The sequence below is a fragment of the Corvus kubaryi genome, unplaced genomic scaffold (genome assembly GCF_017639235.1).
Source record: "Corvus kubaryi isolate FWS band 111438036 unplaced genomic scaffold, C.kubaryi_AGA036_p1.0 136, whole genome shotgun sequence".
Lineage (NCBI taxonomy): Eukaryota > Metazoa > Chordata > Aves > Passeriformes > Corvidae > Corvus > Corvus kubaryi.
In genome coordinates, this window is record NW_024580670.1 from 10,711,566 (window position 1) to 10,731,958 (window position 20,393).

At 52.6% G+C, this 20,393-nt stretch overlaps 1 protein-coding gene across 1 annotated transcript in view; it reads right to left on the bottom strand.

Annotated features, from left to right (window-relative positions):
• Positions 1-20,393, bottom strand: part of PLXNA1 (plexin A1) — a 116,341-nt gene that overhangs the window by 15,040 nt on the left and 80,908 nt on the right. Inside the window, exons 13-26 of the mRNA XM_042016856.1 lie at positions 19,174-19,325; positions 18,741-18,861; positions 18,259-18,395; positions 17,546-17,713; positions 16,570-16,663; positions 15,849-16,088; positions 15,548-15,691; positions 14,606-14,840; positions 13,099-13,241; positions 10,360-10,616; positions 6,383-6,449; positions 1,658-1,804; positions 669-828; positions 17-120 (exon numbers count right to left, since the gene is read on the bottom strand). Coding sequence (XP_041872790.1) covers positions 17-120; positions 669-828; positions 1,658-1,804; positions 6,383-6,449; positions 10,360-10,616; positions 13,099-13,241; positions 14,606-14,840; positions 15,548-15,691; positions 15,849-16,088; positions 16,570-16,663; positions 17,546-17,713; positions 18,259-18,395; positions 18,741-18,861; positions 19,174-19,325 — 2,169 coding nt within the window. The remainder of the gene's footprint in view (positions 1-16; positions 121-668; positions 829-1,657; positions 1,805-6,382; positions 6,450-10,359; positions 10,617-13,098; positions 13,242-14,605; positions 14,841-15,547; positions 15,692-15,848; positions 16,089-16,569; positions 16,664-17,545; positions 17,714-18,258; positions 18,396-18,740; positions 18,862-19,173; positions 19,326-20,393) is intronic.

Here is a 20,393-nt window from a genome sequence, read left to right on the forward strand (position 1 = left end):
TCATGGAGAGCCTTACCTGGTAGTGGGCCAGGGTGTTCAGCCTCTTCCAGTCATTGTCAATCTTTGTGGTGACATCTTCATCCTGCAGTATGATCCGGGCCATCCTGCCCTGCCGCCACTCTGTCCCCGTGAGGGAGAAGGGCTCATGGTTAGCGGATAATAGGAGCACAAAGCTAAGGCAAGGGCAGGAGCATGGTACCCAGGCATCAACTAAAGAGCCCTCCTACCCCTCTCTGAGCCCCAAGGCTGATGACTATCAGTGTGTTGGGCAAATCCAAGTACTCAAGGAAAGCCACCATCAGTTTGACCCCAGTGATTGTTACCTTTGCTCCTCTCCATTCCCCTGTCCCCCCTTTAAGAACAGACTATTAACACTGCTCTCATCCTGGCCTCCTTGGATCTCAAGACACCTCAAGCCTGCAATTCAGACCCCAGTCAGAGCCAAAGGGGCTCTTCTCCCCATTGTCTCAACTGGCAGGATCCCCATTCTCATGCCAGGGCTCCCCACACACAGTCAGTGCCAGTCAGCATAGCAAAAGTGGACTGAACAAGCACAAATGTGCTCCTGTAGGATATGTTGATTTTCCTGCCCTGCCCAGATTTATTGGCACTTCTGCTCTTAGTCACATCCCTGTTCCCCACAGGGAAGTGCTTGGCCTCTCTCTTACCCAGGTCCATGTCTCCAGCTTTGGGTCGCTGGGAATAGGGCACACCCTTGTAGACAGCATCCAGCAGCTTCTCCTTCACCTGCGTGATGGTGTCGCAGTTCAGCACCTTGACAGGGATCTCTGGGGCATTCTCATTCTCAGGGTTCACGCAGTTCAGGGTCTGCACAGGGTCAGAAAGGCTCGAGTGAGAGGCTGTGACACACTGGCTGCAAAGGCAGGTCCAAGGACACAAGGCTACAGCTGTCTACAGGCCGTGTCTTCCCACCTCCTGGACTGCTGTAGAGTTGTAGCCACATGGCACATTCCTGCTCCTCTTTCCCCTTTCCCCACCTCTCCCTGCCACTCTCAAATCTCCAATTCCCAGAAAGGGAGCACAGTGTCAGTGAAGGAATCCTGGGCCAGCAAACCATGCCCAATGCACCAAAGCCTCTTGAGAACAAGCAATGCCCAGGCACACTCCACTCCTCTCCCAACCATCCCAGTGGAGACTGAGCTGCAGGTGAAGAACCAGCTGCAGGCTCAGCCAGGGGAAGAGTCTGGCTTATCATTTAGCTGGACAGAGGAGAGGGCTCAGAAGGAAGAAGAGAAGTATCTCTCCATCTCCTGCAGTAACCTCAAAGCTCTAACTTCGATCCACACCCAACATGAGCTATGGGCTGCTCCATGTAGCACAAACTCAACAGCATCTCTCACTTAAACCTGCCATTGCCAGGGGGTTTGCTTAGAGAGATATGGAGAAGGATTCAGTTCATGTTTGGCTTCCTTGGGCCCATGGCAAGAGCAAACCTTGCCAAGGAAAGGCCCTGTTTCTGACCCTGTCTGAGATGGGCCCCACTCAGACAGGCCAAGAGGCACCCAGGAATGCTGGAGAGAACAACGGACAAAACTCTCTCTAAAAGTACTTTGTGTGCCTCCAAGATCTTGTTAAAGAGCTGGACCTGGCAGTCCTGGCAAGCACCAACACCACTGAGCCTTCTGCTTGCACTAACCAGCATTTTGTAGTCAATCTGCTGCCGGATGAGCTTGTCCTCACTGAGGGAGTAGCGAGCCTCTCCTGTGATGGCATCAATGGGTCCCTTCTCCATCTGCTGCTTGATGGCACAGTAGAGCATGAAGAGTGGTTCCCCGGCACATTCCTGTGGGACAGGGGGATGGAGGAGAGGAGAGGAGAGAGAAGAGTTAGAAGGTGCCAGGCACCAGCTTTGCCTTTCAAGAACCACCATTGTGTCAGAAGTCTCCTGTGGCCCTGCAGCATCAATCCCCACACATGGCATTATAAAGAGTCTCCATCCCTTGCTCAAGACTGCAAGGAAGGGGGCTCATGGTAAAATTCATCCTGTGAAGGAACTTATTCTCTCCTTCCAAGCCCATTGGAAGTTGATTGTCTATCAACCTGTTGGCTCAGATTCTCAGAGCTTCCAGATACTTCTGCGTGAATTCTGCTCATTCTGCAAGCCAAAGATGAGCTAAAAAGGGTAAATTCAAGTCTACTGAAGAGCAGATTGAGTCTGGGGACCTTGAGTATGGGATACAGCCTGTCTTTTGAGCTGCTCCAGACAAGAGAAGCACCTGAGAACTAGAAAGGGCATGCTGCAGTAGGACAGCCTGGGGGTTCTTGCCCAGGTAGCACGTTGCAGTTCTGATGTCTTCCACGAGCCCAGTCTCACATGAGAGAAGGTCAAAGGAGGTTTCTCCAAATGACAGCTGGGCACAGCCAGACAGATCCACTGGAAAGGAAAAGCAAGGGAGCAACCCACAGACAACCCTGCCCTGAGTCTCTAAGTGATGGAGGGGACCAGGCAATGAGGTTTCCTGCAGCTAAATCATTTGCCACCTACGCATCTCCACTGCCAAAGCCTGGTAGTGAGAGCCAGCTTTAGCCACCAGACAGAGCCACATCAGCATCTATCTCATACATGTGAGGAAGGGAAAGGGAAACTGGACCAGACACTTCTCCCTAAAATATGCTGGATGCTGGATTCGGGAACAGTAAAGGACCTGCCAAGGCTGGAAGCACCAGCCAGCCTGGAGCCAGGATTTGGCATAGCAGGGCTCAGAGTGGACACCCGTTCATCACCCAGGGCCCAAACATCTCCCCTGAACTGCATCCAAATGAGCCCTTCCAGATACAGCCATTAGCCCTAAGGGAGAAAAAGGAGTACAACGGGAACAGAGAGGATAGGAAGAAGTCCCAGCAGATTTTACCCCACTGGCCCTCATCCCTCCCTCCCGGCCGCCTCACAAATAAATTGTACTTTGGTGCAAAGTGCGGCTGCTCTCCCTGTCACCATATGCTGTTAGCATCTCGTTAGCATCTGCGGTAATTAAAGAGACAGCTGCTAACGAGCAGGAACAGGCATACATCATCCCCAGACCTTCCGACAACACGCCTGTCTTTGAAATTATGTATCATTTGCAAACTTGGCTTCATTAAGTCAGCTTGGAAAAGCGAGAGACCCAAGTGGGTGCTAGGCTGCACATCACCGGCTGCCCAGCAAGGCGAGGCTGGCTGCAGAGTGGTGACAGCCCAGGGGTCCCAGGGCACCCCAAGCCTACCTCTCTGGTTCTGGTGGAAGGACTCGAGTTGCCTTTTTTGGTTGCTTGCAAAAACTCCTTGTGAAACTTCCAAGTCTGTGGAAGTGGTATGGATGAAGGATAGCTTGGAGTGGGACTCTTGCTTCCATCTGCCATGGTTGCTGCAGTCTCAGCCCACAGCTTTCACCTCTCCAGTAAGGCATGGCTGCTGCCCCATATCTGCAGCTCTGCACCACCTCTGGGGATCCACACCAAGAGAGGTGGGCTCAGTCTTTCCCACACTGGCTTCTCCATCTGTTCCTAATGTGGATCCTACCCTTAAAATGCAACACCTCACTCCCAGCCTCACTGTCCCACCGGCTCTTGAAGACCAGGGCCAAGATGCGGCTGTGGGTCACAGCTCACTGAGACACTGCAGATGAGGATGATTTAGGGATCATCTTTGACAGAGACCAACAAAATGAACAGGGACCAAAGAAACCAGAGCTGGGCAGTTGACCTGAGAGGAGCTCCATCAGGTGATATACAGGAGGAGACCACTGAGATGTGGCCAGCTGGCCCCTCAGGTTGATGAAGGGCAGCCTGCCCCCCAAATGTGACTGTGCCCATGCTGCCAGCCCTTATGCAGTTTGCTCTCTGCTGGGAACTTGGCTGAGGGGAGCTTTGGGAGCTCTCCATGGCAGCCGAGCTGGAGGAGGGCAGCTGCAGACACCCTGTGCATGCCTGTGTTGATATGCTGGGAGCAGGCTGAGACAAGGCAGGTAATTCCCAAACTGTCTTACTGACTAGATCTAGCTCATCAGGAACCTAATATTGTGCATTTTTCAGCACTTGTCTCAGTTTATCCATCTCCCTTTCCCTGAGGTATCTCATTAAGAGTCTGATAAATGCTACTACAGGGCCCTCCTGAAAGCGCCAGCCCTTGCTGGCTCCCCACACTGCTGGCCCAGGGCATGAGGGGCTGTCCTGTCCCTGTGCCCATCCCTCACCCCAGTGTATCTTGCCCTGCTCAGGGTAGGTTTGCTGAGAGCCAATCTGGCAGCTGGGCACGTGGCTGTCTGCCTCATTTACATGCACAATTACCGCACTTTGGGGCACTTTCCCTGCTGGCAAACTGTCTGCTGTGATACTCTCCATCTACTCCATGGCCTTCTCCTGCTTTTGCTGCCACCTGTGATCCTCACTGCCCAGAGACAGGTGAGAACAGCCTCGTGGGTCTCCTCTGGTGGGACTAGCCCAGAAGAGGGCATGAGCACATCCTCAAGTCTCTTCCAGTTTAACTCAAGTGACTCAAGCAGTGGAGTTTCAACCACTTCCCAAGGAGATGAATCCCAGCGTAACAAATTTCACAGCCAGCAAGTTCATCCAGGCCCTCTGTGTATATTTCTCTTGTAATGGTGCACCTAGATCAGACCTTTCTCCTGCTGCTACCACCCAGAGACTGGAGGTGCTTTCCCATGCCTAAGTCATGGTGTAGCCAAGGACTTTTTTATAAAGAGGCATTGCCCTGGTCCCACCATCCCCACATCTCTCACTTGCTACTCCTTACCCTCAGACCTGCCCCACACCTGGTCATGTGCCCAGAAGCCTGTCTGAAGGGCGACAAGGACAGATGCAGGACAATGGTGATGCACGAGCTGATTCAAAGTAGCTTCTGAACATGGCCCAGTCCAGCCAGGGACAGATAAAGGATGTCAGGTCACACACACAAATGCAATGTCCCCAAACACTGCTGCAGGTGTTCGTAGGCTGTGCACTGCAGTTTGCTCAGCCAAAGCATAACCCTGTTCACTTCAGGGAGCCTTGAGGGGAGCTACTCCTGCCTGTGCCACCAAGTTCACAGAGCCCAAAGAGCCTTCTGCCAGTGTTCTACCCAATCCCACCGGGCGGTGCTGATGCAAGGGCCCTGCTGGGCAAAGCCCTGGCACAAAGCGGTGGTGGGAGGTTTGACATCTCCCCATGACCAGCACAGCTCTTCTCCTCTCCCACCCCTGGCAAGCTAGATAGATTTTTATAGATACAGGGTATTCCTCGACAGAGGCAAAAAGCCAAGTGCATGTAAGTGATATTATAAATCACCTCTCGTTGACGATCACTTGAGTTCTGCTCAGACTCCTGCTCGCTCACATCTCCTGGCTGGAAATGGTTCAAATCCTCTTTATCTTAATGAGGGATGAAATCCCACAAAAAACGGCTGTGTGCCACCCAGTCTCACTGCACCGACACCAGGCAGGATCCCAAGAAACAGCCCTGCTACCTGACAAACCAGCGGCAGGATCGCGGGCACCGTTCATCCGTCAGAGCCATCCCAAAGTTGCAGCAGGACTGAGCCAGGGGTCCGTGCACTGGAGCTGCTGCTGTGTAATCTGCATGGAAACTGGTGCAGCTCTAGCAGGTGGAAGCACTGGTGCTGATGGCATTAATATTCTCCATATGGGTAGATGCACCAGTGGTAAAAACAGAGCTTACACTGGGGCATCCTCTTCTGTTACCCCAATGAAATTGGGAAACAGGTGAATTCAAGCTAACAGGCTCTGCAGCCTCATGCAGGTGCAGTGGAGAGCTCTGTCCCTGGCTGTCAACAAGCCCCTCAAGGCATCCATCCCCACCAGGGCACCTTTGGCAGGGGAAGCAGCAGCAGAAGTGGAGATGCCTGCAGGAAACCATTCCCCTGCCACAGAACCTCAGTGCTGGAGAGATGAAGGAAAAGCAGTGGCGTTACATGAAGAGTGCAACTCATTAAACTACGACTCAGAGAGGCAGAAACAGCCTCCCATCACAGCCATGCCTATAGAAGGGTCAGCTCTAAGGGCTTTTTCCTCCTGAGTTACACAAGCAAAGGCAAGAAGAGAGGAATGGGGACCACTCCAAGAGTCAGCTGAGTTGCTTCAGATTTATCTTTCCTCAGGGCACCATTGTTAAAATCTCAAACCCGCTATGCATTAAGCAATCCTGATCTGGATTTCATTTCCCAATCTCAGCTATTTCCCAAAAAGGAGACCAGAATCGCATCTCAGAAAACCAGGATGGGAAAGGAGGTCTGGGAAGCAATCTCTGCTCTGGGAGGGAGCAGCAATGCTCAGGAGCATGTCAGCCTGGGCTTTGGGTAGCTGGCTGGCCCAGCAAGGCAGGAACCACCTCCCTGTCCACACGGGGTTGCTATCCCTTCCCCAACTCACCTTCAGAAACTTGTACAGCAGAAACGTGAACCAATTTGTCAGCATCTTCTCTGCCACTGACTCCGTTCTGTAGGGAAGGTAGAGAGCAAAGCCATCAGCAGAGAATATTAAGGGTCTCTAATCTCACCTGTTGCCACCCCACCCTTAGACTGCAGCTAAATTATTTTTGGCTTTAAAAGGCTTCATCTGGAAAGGCAGGAGGCTCAAAGCCAGGGGCACAAGCAGACAGCACAAGCTCTAGTGGAAAGCCTTCCCATCAGCAGCTCCCCAGGAGAGAAAAGCAAATTGGTCTCCAGTGTATTTGGAGAACTGCAACAAGTCAAGCTCAACCTTGTCCCACCAGGAGTCTCACCCAGGGGATGAGCAGCTTTCTGCTTCTCCCTGGTACCTCCTACTTCAATGAACTTTGTTTCTTCTATGATGTCCCATTGGAACCAGGCAGGCCCCTCCACAGGAGGATTGTATGAGGCACCTAAGCCAGGTACACCATCCCCAAACCTACCTGACGCTCTGCAGTTAAAGCATAACCTAAAGGAAGAGCTGAGGTTCCAAGGCAAAGACAGATCTAGCTGGAAGCCCCTTTCCCCACCTGGGAGCTTCTGGTCCTGCAGAGCACTCAGTACTGCCCTTGCCCTGATGCAGGCCACCACTACTGGTGACATGGGACTTCCCTGCAACCCCTGAAGCAGCCCTTGATCTCTAAAGTCTCAAAGACCAGGGCTCATAGTAGAGCAAGAGGACATTGACCACCACCAGTCCACTGGTACATGGCCTTGGTTAAAGCCACGACCAGATTTAGGTCCAGAAACTTTGACCCAAATATGTTTTTGATCAAACTTATCCCCATTACTAATTCATCTGAAAACAAGGTGATTAAAGAAGGAGGGAGTAAGAGCAGTGGTTGGAAGCTTAACCTGTTTTCCACGTACTTTTGGAACACAGACACTGTGCCAGGCTTGGAATTTAACCCTTCCATGTCTGAATGGTGGAAGTTTATGGTTTCTGTATGTCTCCTCAGAGTGGCGGGGTGATGTAGGAGTTTGCAAGTGTACAGTGGTGCACTCACTTGCACCAAAAGGAATTTAAAAATGGAGCTGTGCCTCTCAGCTTTTGGATATGCAGTTGAAGGAAGCAGCCAAAGCTGCATTGAGAAAACCTATACATTGCCCCTAGTTTCCTAAAGCACAGTTCAAGCCCAGATGCCACTGTGCTCCAAATCAGCATAGCAGGGAAGGTCCAGGGGAGCTGCCTGTGCCTGCTGGGGACCATGCACAAGAGGGAGAGCAGGATCCCTCAGGATGGGTGTGAAACATGGTGAGTCTGAATAGAGTGAGGGAACCTCGGGGTGTTGGCACTGCAGCCAGGATGTGTCACACCAGCAGAGAGAGGGACATGGAGGCGTGGAGGGAGCTGAGGGTGCCATCAGACCCTGGTGAACTGAACAGCCCTACAAGGGCAGCTTAACATGCCTGTCTCTGCACCACACCTTACCTCTCCGCCCTAAGATTAAAACTCCTCTTAATATGTCTATTATTTTTAACATGGCCTTCACTCCTTCTAAAGTAAAAATGCCAGCCGGTCCCTCGACCCTCTCCAGTTAGGCTTCTTCAGCTTATCCACCCATTAATTATCAGATCAGCCACTTGCAAATGCAGACGGTCCTGAAAGCACATGCAATACTAATAACCTCAGGGACGTGGCTGCATTCCTCTTGCATCAGGGAAACAAATACAAATGGCTCACTCAAGAAACAAAATCCAGAAGGAACCAAAATGTTAGAGCCATCAGGAGGAGTCCCACTGCCCAATTCCATGCACTGCCCAATGGCAATGCCATGCCCTGCAGATGGGCCAGGAGCAGTTTCCAAAGAACAGATGGCTGGGGCAGGAAATCTACTTTCCCAGACTTCATTCAAGATGACTCAGTGTCATATGGCCCCTTCCAAGGTTTTCTCTTGTGCTAATGGGGCTTAGCCCTTTTTGCCCTCCCTGGAATAGCACAGCCCTCCTTAAAGCATTTGAGGATGGCATTACCTGAGCCTTCAGGGAAGGGAAGGCTTCATGCCCCCACCAGGAAAGAAAAATCCACCATGGGGAACACCAGGAAAGGGATGTGGAGAGAAAGCCAAGGGAGGAGTGGACTGCAGCTATTCAGGAGACATCCTCCCTGGCCCTAGAAAGGACCTGACAAGCCCGTAACGCTTATCTGAAGTGCCACCACTCAGGCTCTGGCGGATGTTTGTCTTTATCCATAGAGGATAGAGCCAGATGCCACAGCAATGGGGGGATTATCCAACAACCAAATAAATAAATAACAGCTCTCCCCAGTTAGATCAATGCTAATCCAGTTGTCCTGGGCAGTAAGCACACTCTCACACCCAACAGCAGGGCTAATCAAACAGATAGAGAAGCACAGCCCTCTTTACCATTTGTGGCTTCAAGAACAGTTTCTCTTTGTTAAATATCACTCAGGGAGGCACAAGCAAGGTGCTGGCCAGGGGGTCTTATCCCTGTCCTAACTGCAATGGCTCTCAAGCACTGTGGCTGGGGACTGACAGTCTTTGGACAGGCTGGGCTCTGCCCCTGTGCCGCTGCCATGGCTTAGCCACTGCTGCTGCCGGCCTCCTCATGATGCCTTTTATTTATATTTTATTGATTTACTTCAGGAGCTGGAAATGCATTCTAAATATTTCAGTGAAACCTGGTGTTATGGAGGGATGATCGGGAGGGAAGAGCCTAAGAATGCAGTCAGGGGAGAGGGATGGGGAACAGCAGTTGGCACCTCCAAGATCCATCCCACTCCCGGACAGCCACAGGTCTGCACGACACATCCCCTCTGACACGCTGCTAATGAGATGCTTCGAGACATTAAGGGCACTCTTGTAACGCGATAAATGAAGCAGAGAGAGTAAGAAAGCAATGTGCCTAACGAGATGGGCAACACAGATGTAACTGGGACCAGCTCACATCTGAGTCTTCTCCAGGTGCTTCCCCAGGGCCATCCACACAAAACCTGGCAGGCGTTGTCCAGTCTGGCCATGCCATGAACATCAGTTGATGTTTGAAAGATGCTCTGGGTTTCTTGAGCCTTTCTGTTGACATGCCAGCCCTGTGCCTGTCAGCCATCCCTGCATCTCTGCCAAAGGCTGGTGGCTCCAGGCTGCTGGAGGTGGAGATGGGGAGGCACCGCATGGTGTGCAAAGGGAGAAGATGGCACGGACAGCCTCGAGCTGAACCAGTGGAGCTTATTAATAGTTTTTGTTCAGGACTTGGTGTATCTTTCAATATTCATCAGCCCGTGATGAAGGAGAGCTCAGAGCTATCGTTAAATATTGATGGGGCAGGCAGACTCACAGCAGGGCTTGGCAGGCTGCCTCCTGCTTGCACTTCTCCCAGCCCCGGCGAGACTCCCGGCTTGCAGAGATCTGAGTGACTTTCCCAGGAAAACCCTCATGTGCCCGGCAAGGCAGGTAAGCCCCAAGGAGGGAGTGGGGAAAGGAGGACTCCTGTCTGCTGCCAGCCCACAGAGGCACCCATGCAGTCACCAGGCAAGGCAAGCGCTGCCCCACATGCCAAGAGATGGGGGGGACCACCTGCTCACCTTCCCTTCTCCAGGTGACCTACAGCAACACGCCAGAGTGCCTGACACCAGCATGTACCCTCCCTGCAACAGCCTGCACAGCTGGCGAGCACCTTGTTCTCTCCTTCCCAGGAAACATGAGCCCACACAGGCCAAACTGGAGTGAAAACATCCCACAGGTGCCTCCTGAGCTGGCTGGGGCCAGGTGGTCCTACATCCCTCTCATGCTTGCAGACAGACAAGCAAGGAAATGCTTGACCAAAGACAGTTCTCTCACTGCCACAGCCAACACCAAAGCCATCTCTGACGGCATCCCCAAAGGACACCAGCTCATGTCACTGCACTCAGAAGTGCCTGGGCACTGTCCCCCAGCTCCAGCCCCTCAGGGGAGCACTCACCTCCGCAAGAGCAGCTTGGGGTGGTTCTTGCTCTCCAAGTTCTTCTCAATCAGGTCGGAGAGGAGCTGTTTCAGCACCCCTGTGGCATACTCCATCTCGCCCTGCAGCGCTGTCATGATGAGCGAGGCCACGTTGCCACGGTCCCGCATGGAGAAGCTCCGCTGGGCCTCCAGAGTGCGGATGAAGGTCAGCAAGAAGTGCTTCTTGTTCAGGAGCTGACCAAAGAGGGTCAAGGACTTCTCCACATTGGCCTGGACCTGCAAGGATAGAGCAAAGCTGAGAGACAGGCATGATGGGGAGGCTGACGAGAAGGTGGCTGGACTGAACCATCCTGAATTCACTCTCAATCCCACAAGAAGAAATGATGAAAAAGGGTCAAGAAGCAGCTGGACTTGGTCTCTCCCTGCTACCAAGCTTCCCCTTTGGTAATCAGTCTCAGCTCCCCCAGAAGTGTTATCTAGTTTGTAAAATCCCAGCATCAGATTAACACACTCTCAGGGCATCAATGTATATATATGTCTATATAGACACACCCTTCCATACAAAGACTCTCTCCCACTTGTATGCAGACACATAAACACATTTCCCTCCCATAAACAAACACTCCTTCTCTCCCAAGCACACACACAAATTATAATTTTCAATTTCAGCTAACAAGCAGCTCAATTCCCGCCCAAGTCACTGCAACATGTGCTTTGGGTATTACACAGAAAGCAAATAAAGCCACAACCCTGAGCTCCACCAGCAGCAAACCCACCTGGTTTGGGGGGATGGATTTCAGATAGGGAAATAATAGCAGAAATCTGGCTCTGTCCCACTGCAGACACACCCTGAAACAGTTCCTTTACTCATGAGACATTTGAAGGTGTATTTCTGGCCATACTTGGCCACGTAGGACCCAGCAGGGATTGGGCTGGGATACTTTCACACCTGCATTGCCATCAGCAGCCCAGCTCTGGCCAGCCCTGACCACATTCGTTACCAGAAATGAATATTTTTACTATACTCCGTTTTCCCATTAGACAAGATAGTTTCCTCTGAATAAAAGCCTTCCTGTGGTAAAATATCCATTTTTCTTTAATTCCGCCCCTTGTCTTCCTGACTGGGGGAATGAGCATAAAATTTTGCTTCTTGTCGGTATTTGGAGATAAAACAACACTTTTCATTTCAAAACACCAACTCAAAATGAAGAACAGAGTTTTGACACATCAAATCATTTCACTTCAATCAAAACTTTGGATTGGTGCTCTTCAGTTCAGTGAAATTCCTCGCAGTTGTAACTTCCCTCTCTAAAACACTTTTTCCTGCTGGACAAAAACCCTGTTTCCCACCAAGTCCTTGTCAATTCTAAGCCCCCATGTTCAACTTGCTGATCATTAGCAGAAATAAATAAATGAACAATACTGAATTAAATATTTAATCAGGCTTAAATTCTCACAAAGCAACCAGCCTGCCCCTAAACCCTGCAGAGGAAGGGAGCTGGTACCGGTGCTCACTGTGGATTAGCGTGTGCGTGAGCAAGCACCGCTTCCTTCCGTCACTTGCAACAGCTAATGTTACACTCTGAGTAAAGAGACAAATAAAAGCAAACCTGATTAAATTAGATGAAGCTTACACAACTGTAGTTGCTTTATTTAATCTCTTTTGGGGATTTTTTTTCCCCCTTCGCAAATTTAACCCCTTGCTTCCCAGGCCAGGCAGAGCTGGTGTGTTCTCAAGCAGGATGTTTTGAGTTAGGAGCTGGAAGTGGACGAAGTCCACCCAGCCTGACACAGCAAATGCAAAATTCCTCCTCTGATACCCTTCTTGATACCCTTTCCACTTTCCCTCTTTAGGGAAAATCTTTAAGAACAAGAGCAGAGGTGAGAGGAGAGCCAGGCATCTGCACAGACAGGAAGGACTGTGCCCCAGGGAGATCTACACGCCTGCTTTGGTTCTGAGTATCCGGAAACCTGAGCTGCAAGGGGAAATCCATGGAAACAGGGTCCCCACCACCCTCCAGAGCTGGGATTAGGGACTGGGGAAACAGAGCAGGCCGAAGGCCAGGGCCCATGCCGTAGCCATGCTGGTGTACAACACCAGCACGTGCACTTGCAGTTGGTAAGAGCTTGTTGTGTTGTAATTAGTGACCATGCATCTTGCACCAGGGCCAATTACTTCTCCTAAATACATTGTGAAGCCCACGTCGACATTAATTACTGTGCTGGGTCAGCAGTGAGGGGAAGCGAAGGTCACCCCCCTCCTTCCTCTAACCAAGAGTGGCCTCAGCAGCCTAGCACATGAGAAGCAATTGCTGTGCAATTGCATGCACTAAATTATACAGAGGTGCAGAGGCCAGGAGAGGAGAAGGAGCTGGTTTGGGGAGCAGAGGAAGGATGCCAAGAATGGGTTCTGCACGAGGAAATGGAGCCAAGCAAGCAGGCGATGTCAGACAACCCTGCTAAAAATGAGCGACCGGTCAGGCATCAAACAAACCCAATTGAATAAAGCAAGTGCTGTAGAAAATGACAGCAGCAATGATATTAATATAAATATTGATATTAATGTCAGAGAGCGCAGTAACCATTTGGCAGCCGGTCCACATCCGTGCCGGCTGCCACGCGGAAAGACGCACCGCACCGGGCCAGCATCCAACCAAAGCATCTCTCCAGCCCTGGGGCACAGGGACTCATGCAGGGGACTGTGCAGAGGCACATCCCCAATGTGAAACACTACAGAGACAGACAGACAGACCCACACCTCCATCTCCTTCAGCACGGGGTGGTCTTCTATCCCCGGGAAGAGAACACGCATGGCGTAGGTGCGGTAATCCAGAAAGGGGATGCCAGCCCCATCCAGGTCGTTGGTCAGCTCGTTGATGTCTGTCTGCAGCTCAGCAAAGGCTGGGGTGAGAAAAGCAGAATTAAACAACACATCCTGGAGTCTCAGCACGCAGCATTGGCACTCAGCCCCTCACCACACCCCCAGCACCCCACGGGTGGACCCCCCCAAGGTGTGAATATTCTCAGCATTCCTCTTCCTGGCAGGCTGTGATTGCTGTCCCCATCTCACAGATGGAGAAATTGAGCTGCAGAGTGTGGGGATGACATTCCCAGAATAAATCAAGTGGCAGATTTGGGAACAGAACTGCCAGGTCCCAGGGGGCTCAAATCCCCCCCTGCCCAGCACTTGCAGACTCCCAGGGATGGTGGGGGAAGGGGGGAACAGAAAGGCTTGAACAAAAACAGAGCTTCTTGGGGAAAACATTAGCCTAAATCACAAGATTGTCCTCATTTCTTTTTGACCTAAATACTACTTGAGAGAAGAGCTTGAACACACCCACCCCGGAACCTCCCGATCCCAGCAGAGGCAGCTGTGACTCCAGGGGGAACGTGATCCAGGGGGGTCCTGAACCTTTAATTGCACCTACAGGGAAAAGCTGATGGGAGAAGAGTCCTGGAGATGCACCAGGGAAGAGGGTTGGGGTGGGGGTAGAAAACCCTCAGAAAAATCAAATTAACAGTACTTTAAAGGGAGCTGAAAGCCAGGCAGAGGACTGCAGGCTCGTCAGCCTGATGAGAAAAAACAAACCGTCAGCTTGAAAGGCGTGCTATCTTATCTGTAACTAGCGGGACTAGAAAAGAGAAAAGGCAGGGAAGAGATTGTGCCTTTTAATTAAAAGCAGATCCTTTTATCTGCCAGCTGTGGAAGACAAGACACCATCCCCTCTACCAGCTCCCTCCCCTCTCCCTGTCACCAGTGCCATCCGCAGGCATGTGAAGGGATGGGGACTTGGGGGAGCAAAGGGTTTGTCTTTCTTTCCCCTTTTTATTATCTTGTTTTCGGTGCCTGCTTCATTCGGAGCATCCAGGCTGGTTGTGGCTGTGGCTGGCAGGGTCGGGGCCTCTGGAGCCAGCTCAGGGGGATAATGGGCAATTAGGTTTTATCAGCAGTATCATACAAGGAATTCTGTCCAATTTCACAGCATCTGTCTGTCACATAATGAGAGATCCACTGCCCATTCACAGGAAGCCTTTGCTACCCTCCTTGCTCTGTTTTCTCCCACTTGGAGAAATGGAAAATAACTTCTTAACTGGAAAAATCCTCAAATCCCCCCTAAAATGAGTTCACTTCCACTAACAAAGCAGCTTTTCTCATTTCCATTCCCTCTCTGAAAGGCAGCAGGGAAAAGGTAGGAGCACACTAAGCCTTGGAGCAGTAAGAAACCCCCCAAGACCCCCATACTGATGGCACAGGAATCTCTCACCCTCTTTGCACTCCAGGGCCACCCGGGACTCCAGGTTGTCCATCTGCAGCTGGAGGCGTTTCAGGGTCCGGTCAGCATCCCGGGACTTGCGCTTGTAGGCGATGAGTACGATGATGATGATGAGGAGGAGCAGGCCACCGCCGCCACCGATGCCAATGATGGCGGGCAGGGTGAGCAGGCTGTCTGAGTAGATCTGCAGCGTCCCCGGGGAGAACTCGAACCCTCCAGCCTTGATCTGCACCACGGTGGGGGAAAAAATGGACCTGCTGTCAGGGAATATGTGCCACAGGTATCCCTCCCTGCTGTGCCCACCATGCTGGAAACTGGGGCGTGACTCCCAGCCCATGGCACAAAGGAGGTGGAAAAATGCAGGCATGGCAGGGGCAGGGCCGGAGCAGCGCGAGGCGCTTTAAAGGCACGCAGCACACATGCTGGCAGTGCACGTGGAGCAGGCAGAGAGTTTGATGTCTCATTCAGACAACATTACAGTAACAGATGGGATGTAAAGCGAGTTCCCCCACAGATGGGGAGCCTGGGGAGGACTGTGCTGGGTCCCTTTTAACACGGCAGAGTCCTGGAGTGTGAGCACTGCTGCACTACAACCCCACAAACAAAGGAGCCTGCCTTACAGCGTGTGCCAGCACTGCAGGGGAGAGGTGGGAATCCCCCCTGCCTTGCACCCAGAGACAGCCAGGGCACAGGAACACCAAGCTGAGTGTGCAGGGGGGGTGACAATGTATTTGGTCCTACCAAACATGTAATTAGGAAGAGAGATGCCTAGGGAGCAGGAAGATGACTCCTGAGGATGCTCCTGCACATACACCTACTATCTGGTCCTTATTCAAGGATGAGCACACAGCAGGGTAAAAGATGCTGGGATAAAGACTGAAATTCTGAGACACAGGAGACACGAGGAGCCGAGGCACCAGTGTCAGCACTTACTGTGACTTTGTGTTGGCCAGTGAGGTTGGGGGACTCGCAGAGGAGCTGTGTCTCGGAGACCGTGAGGGTGCAGGGAGTGTCTCCAATCAGCACCGTGTAGTTGAGGCGGGAGTTACCAGCGGCCGGCGGGAGCAGGTTCCTGCCCTTTGAGGGAACAAGGAATGAGACTGTCAGTTCTCATGCAATGGAGAATGTTTAAAAAAACCCAACACACGGCAAAATCTTTGCTCCAGGAGAGAAAAAAGGCCACCTCCACAGAGGGACATGTCCCTACTTCTGCTCCCAGGTGCAGACTCTTTACCTTGAGGATGAGGGGAGAGCTGGGCTTCAGCTCCAGCATCCCTGTGGGGCTGAGTGGCTCAAAGACAGGGTCTGGGTAGTAGACGAAATTGGTGGTGTTGATGATCAGCAGGGCCTGGACATTATCCATGACAAAGCCAATCTCATCCGGGCGGTCGCCGAGCTCCGGAGGGCTCCGCACGGGGTTGTCAATGGAGGGAGCATAGCACACCATGGTGGTGTCATTGTAGACGGTGCAGTTCTGCAGGAGGCACGGAACGAGGTCAGACCCACTCCCAACAAGGTGGTCAGGGTCAGACCCCACTAGAATCCCTTGCAAGCAGCATCTCTGGACACAGGGTTTAGAGTTGGAATCTCCTGTTCTGTTCTATCAACAGGTATCACATCCCACCCCAGGGCAGAGACAGACTCCTGTCTGAAATGGATGTGCAAGGGGCGGCAGGCGAGATGTCACTGGTGATGGCCTCTTTCTGTCAATATCATATAGATGTCCCACGAACCTCCTACCAGTTTTGAACAATGAGATCTCAACCCTCTCTTGACAGCACCTGGCTGGAGGGTCTGATAAGAGATCGGTGCCTGTCTTTGGGGCAGCAGCCCCCGGACCTCAGCCTCTCCACACCATCACACCTTAAGGGCAAAGGATGCACCTTCTGCCCTGCATTGCACACAGCATCCCTCCTTCCTGTGCTCTGCCCCCAGCCCCAGCCAGCACCACTTACATTCTCCCTTTCAGAGCTGCAGTACTTGGCCCGGATCCTGGGCTCTTTGATGGTGGCCAAGTTGGTGCCAGTCACAGTCAGCAATGTCCCACCACTAGAGACATGGAGAAAATGGGTTAGGAAAGGAAGCTTGGCACTGGATCCCCAGTGCCAGGAAGGAAGCAGCCATCATCTCCACCCAGATGCCCATCTGCCCCAGCCTGGGTGAGCCACCATGCCCCAAGAATGTCTTATCCCACCCATTCGTTGCATGGCTGGCAGGACCTGGCATGCACCAATGTCAAATCATTTCAGCTGACCCAAGGGCCAACTAGAGATATAAAACCCGGTAATAAACACTGACATCCCACCCTGTGTGCAGGTTTAGGGTCTGAAGATGGCTCCCAAGCTAAAGACTTGAATGAACTAAGCTTTCACAACAGGAAAGCATCTCAAAAAGTACAAGCTCCTCTCTGCCACCCTTTCTCCACCACAGAGGCAGCGGGTGACAGGACAGGCTGAACTCTGCCGGGTTTTCTCCATGGCTTGGTGTTGAAAGCCCTGTGGTCCTGGAGACCTCAGCCATGCCTCTGGGGAGCTCGCTCCTCATCAACAGCCTGGGGAAGGTTTCCCTTGGCATTTGCTCTTAATGGATTCCTTCGCCTCCTCTCCAGCCAATTCAAACCTTTTAGAAAAATATGTAAACATTTCAAAAAATCCCCTGATGGGAAATATTTTAATTTTATTTGCCGCTGCCAAATGTCAAGCTGAAATTAAGCAGATCCAAAGCACTCTCTGCTCTTGCCCCCTGCCAGGCTGAGCACTGTAGGCCAGGAGTTAGAAGGGCCCTGGTGCCAAGCCATTGCTCACACTCCTCTTGCCACATCTCTGGAGTGCAGCCTGGCAGCTATCACAGCACTGAGATGTGCCCATCAGGAGCAGGAAATCCATGTGGGAAACAGTCCCCTATGCATCCCACGAGCTGCTTGCAATTCACCTGTTGATGCTCCATTCAGGATCAATCTTCTGGATGGTGGGGTCCTCTGTGTAGTTGTACTTCACCTCTGGGTTGCTCAGCTCTGCCCGGTTGATGTTGATGAGGATGGGGGAGCCGCCGGGGGTGTGCCCTGGGGGGGTCCTGCACCGGATCTCGCGAGCGCTTCTCCTGGGGCAGAAATGCACAACATGTCAGTGCCTGGGCAGGAGGGAGCCCAGGGCAGCCAGGGGCCCCCTGCCCCAGCCCCTCTCCCCTTCTGAAACAGCTGGGGGGGGGTGTGAAGAGAGAAAGGAGGAAAAAAAAAGAAAAAACAAAAATCCAAGAAATGAAACAAAAGGCAGCCGGGAAAGACTGAGCAGCTCCTGAGCGTTCCCATCGTGCGGCGGCTGCAAACAGCAGCGATTAGGGCTGATAACCAGTAATTACCGCAGGAAAATATTTAAAGAGCCGCTCCATTATCATCCCTAATCTAAAAATTATCCACTTCATGCCTCAGGGCTTTGTGCTTTTAGAGAAAAATCTCTGTTCTTAGGGCTCTTCCTGCAGCCTCTGACACACAGAGGTTTCAAGAGGAGACACCTTTGGCTACCCTGGGGGTATGGCTCCCGTGGTTCCTCCTGGCTTCCTTCCTTCTGGCTGCTGCTCTGTCTGGGGGTCCCAGTGCCTTTGAAGGTGCCTGTTGCCCATCCTCCACCACCCTCTGTGCCCCTCACCATGAAAAAGCACAGGGCCGTCCCCCGATGGTCACGGAGACATTGCTGCCGGCATTGAGGTGGGTGCCTTCGATGGCAATCCAGGTGCCACCAGAGAGAGGACCCCGGGCTGGGACAACACGGGAGAAAGTGGGTGTCTGTCAAAGGAAAAGAGCATCCCTGGAGTCAGACAGGCTGGGAACCGAAACCCACATCCCCAGGCAGCTTCAACCGGGTGACCAGGCCACAGAGGAGAGGGACCTGTGGGACAGCAGCCCAGCACAGTACTAAGGCCTGGCAGTGCCAGAAGGACAGTGGGGAGGCAGAGCAGAGGCAGCCTTGGAGAAATTCAATCATCATGACTCAATGACTGACCAGAGAATCCCTGCCTGCCCTGCACGAAAATGACGGCAAATTTTCCAACTCAGCCAGAAAACCACCCAAAACCACCCAGCATCACCTCCCTCTCAAGGTGACAGACCCTTCCCCAGCACAGGGCTTACCACAAAGGTGAAGGTCTTGGGGGATATGGCCCGGTAGCTGGGCGTGCAGTCACGGATGCACACTTCCACCCGTGCCTCATGAACCTTGCTCAGGCTGGCATCTCCGATTTCACACACAATCCTAAAAGATGAAGGTAAGAAACTCTCAGTGTCCTGGCACCAAGACACTCCCTGTGCCAAGCAAAGGTCTCAGGTGCCAGCAGCTCCATGAGAAACAAAGGTGGTGGCAGTTGACACTGCCAGCCCTCAGAGAAGCTTCCCCAAAGCCTTTGGGCTTCTCCCAGAGCAACCATAACCAGCAGATAATTCCCTCCCAGTCCAGCCCAGTCAGCTCTACGTCTTTTGCAGCCGTGGGCAGCATTTGAACATCATCACTGCTGTCCCTGACCTGCTGAGGTGACTTGGAGCACACCCACCCCTCGCCAGCACTTACTGCTCAGCGCTGATGTACTCGCTCTCAATGGGGATGCACACCACTTTGCCCACTCGGACACCCCAGCGAACATCTTCAAACTTCAGGCCCAAGTTCTCGCCAGTGATGGTCAGACGGGTCCCGCCTTGTCTAGGGCCGGTCTCAGGGAACAACTAGGAGAGAGCATGGCCTGTCACAAGGATGCAGAGCCACAGGGACACCTCACTCAGGCAGGCTGCAGCCCAGGCAGCTGCAGGGTGTGTGCTACAAGCAGCAAGGAGCAGACAGGTGATGAGAAATGCCAGCACATATGTAAGTTGCACACAGAGAGGGAAAGACCTCCCCAGTGACAGCTGTATCCACAAAATCCCCCCAGGAACAAGTCAGGAGATATGAGAGGTGTCCAAGTAGAGGGCTGGGATGTGGACACCCTGATGCAGACATAGCCATCTCCCAGGTGACAAGGACACGGAGTTGAAGGAGACAGGGCAGCATCAGCCATGGCTCCAGCTGAACCAGCAAGGAAGCACCTGGATGTGCCTGGCTTTTGGCCAGGTCCCAGATGCCCAGGGATGAGATTCCCATGTTCAAGATGTCCTCAAAGGAGAAAGCATCTCCACCAGGTCTCTGCAGAGGGGAAATGGCAGGCAGGGGGGAAATGCTTTTCTCTTCACTGGCAAACCCTGTGCCAAGGCTGGCTGAGAAGGGAGGGGACCTCACCACAGCACCACGCCTCATTTACCAGGATGATGCCCAGTAAAGCAGACAGGTGTGGCCTGACAGACAGTGGCAGGATGAGGGATGAACAGAGGTGTGGGCTCTGTTCCAAGGTATGTGGGGACACTGCCTCCAACCAGGCAATTACAGGCAGCTTTACATCAGTGACTGCTAGCCCCGAGTGGGCCCAGGGATGCAGCTGGGTCCCCAGTGACACAAAGACACAGCAGGGGAAAAGGCAGCTGCAGGCAGCAGGAGAGGGAGAGAGGAATGCAGGCTGGGTCAGTCCAGGAAGATATCACACCCTGACCCAGGGGAAGGGATGGTTCTGTTGCAGGTGATGGCCTCCTCTGCTCTCCTGGCTGAGATCCCCTCTAGCACTGGCAGGCACCTCTGCCTACACTAAGCTCAGCTCCTGGACAGGCTCAAGCCTCAACCAAGCACGTGTAAGCTCTTTGCATTCTTGGCAAATCTGGGCAGCTGCAACCCTGGGGCCTGAGCCAGATGGATCCTCCTCCTCCTCC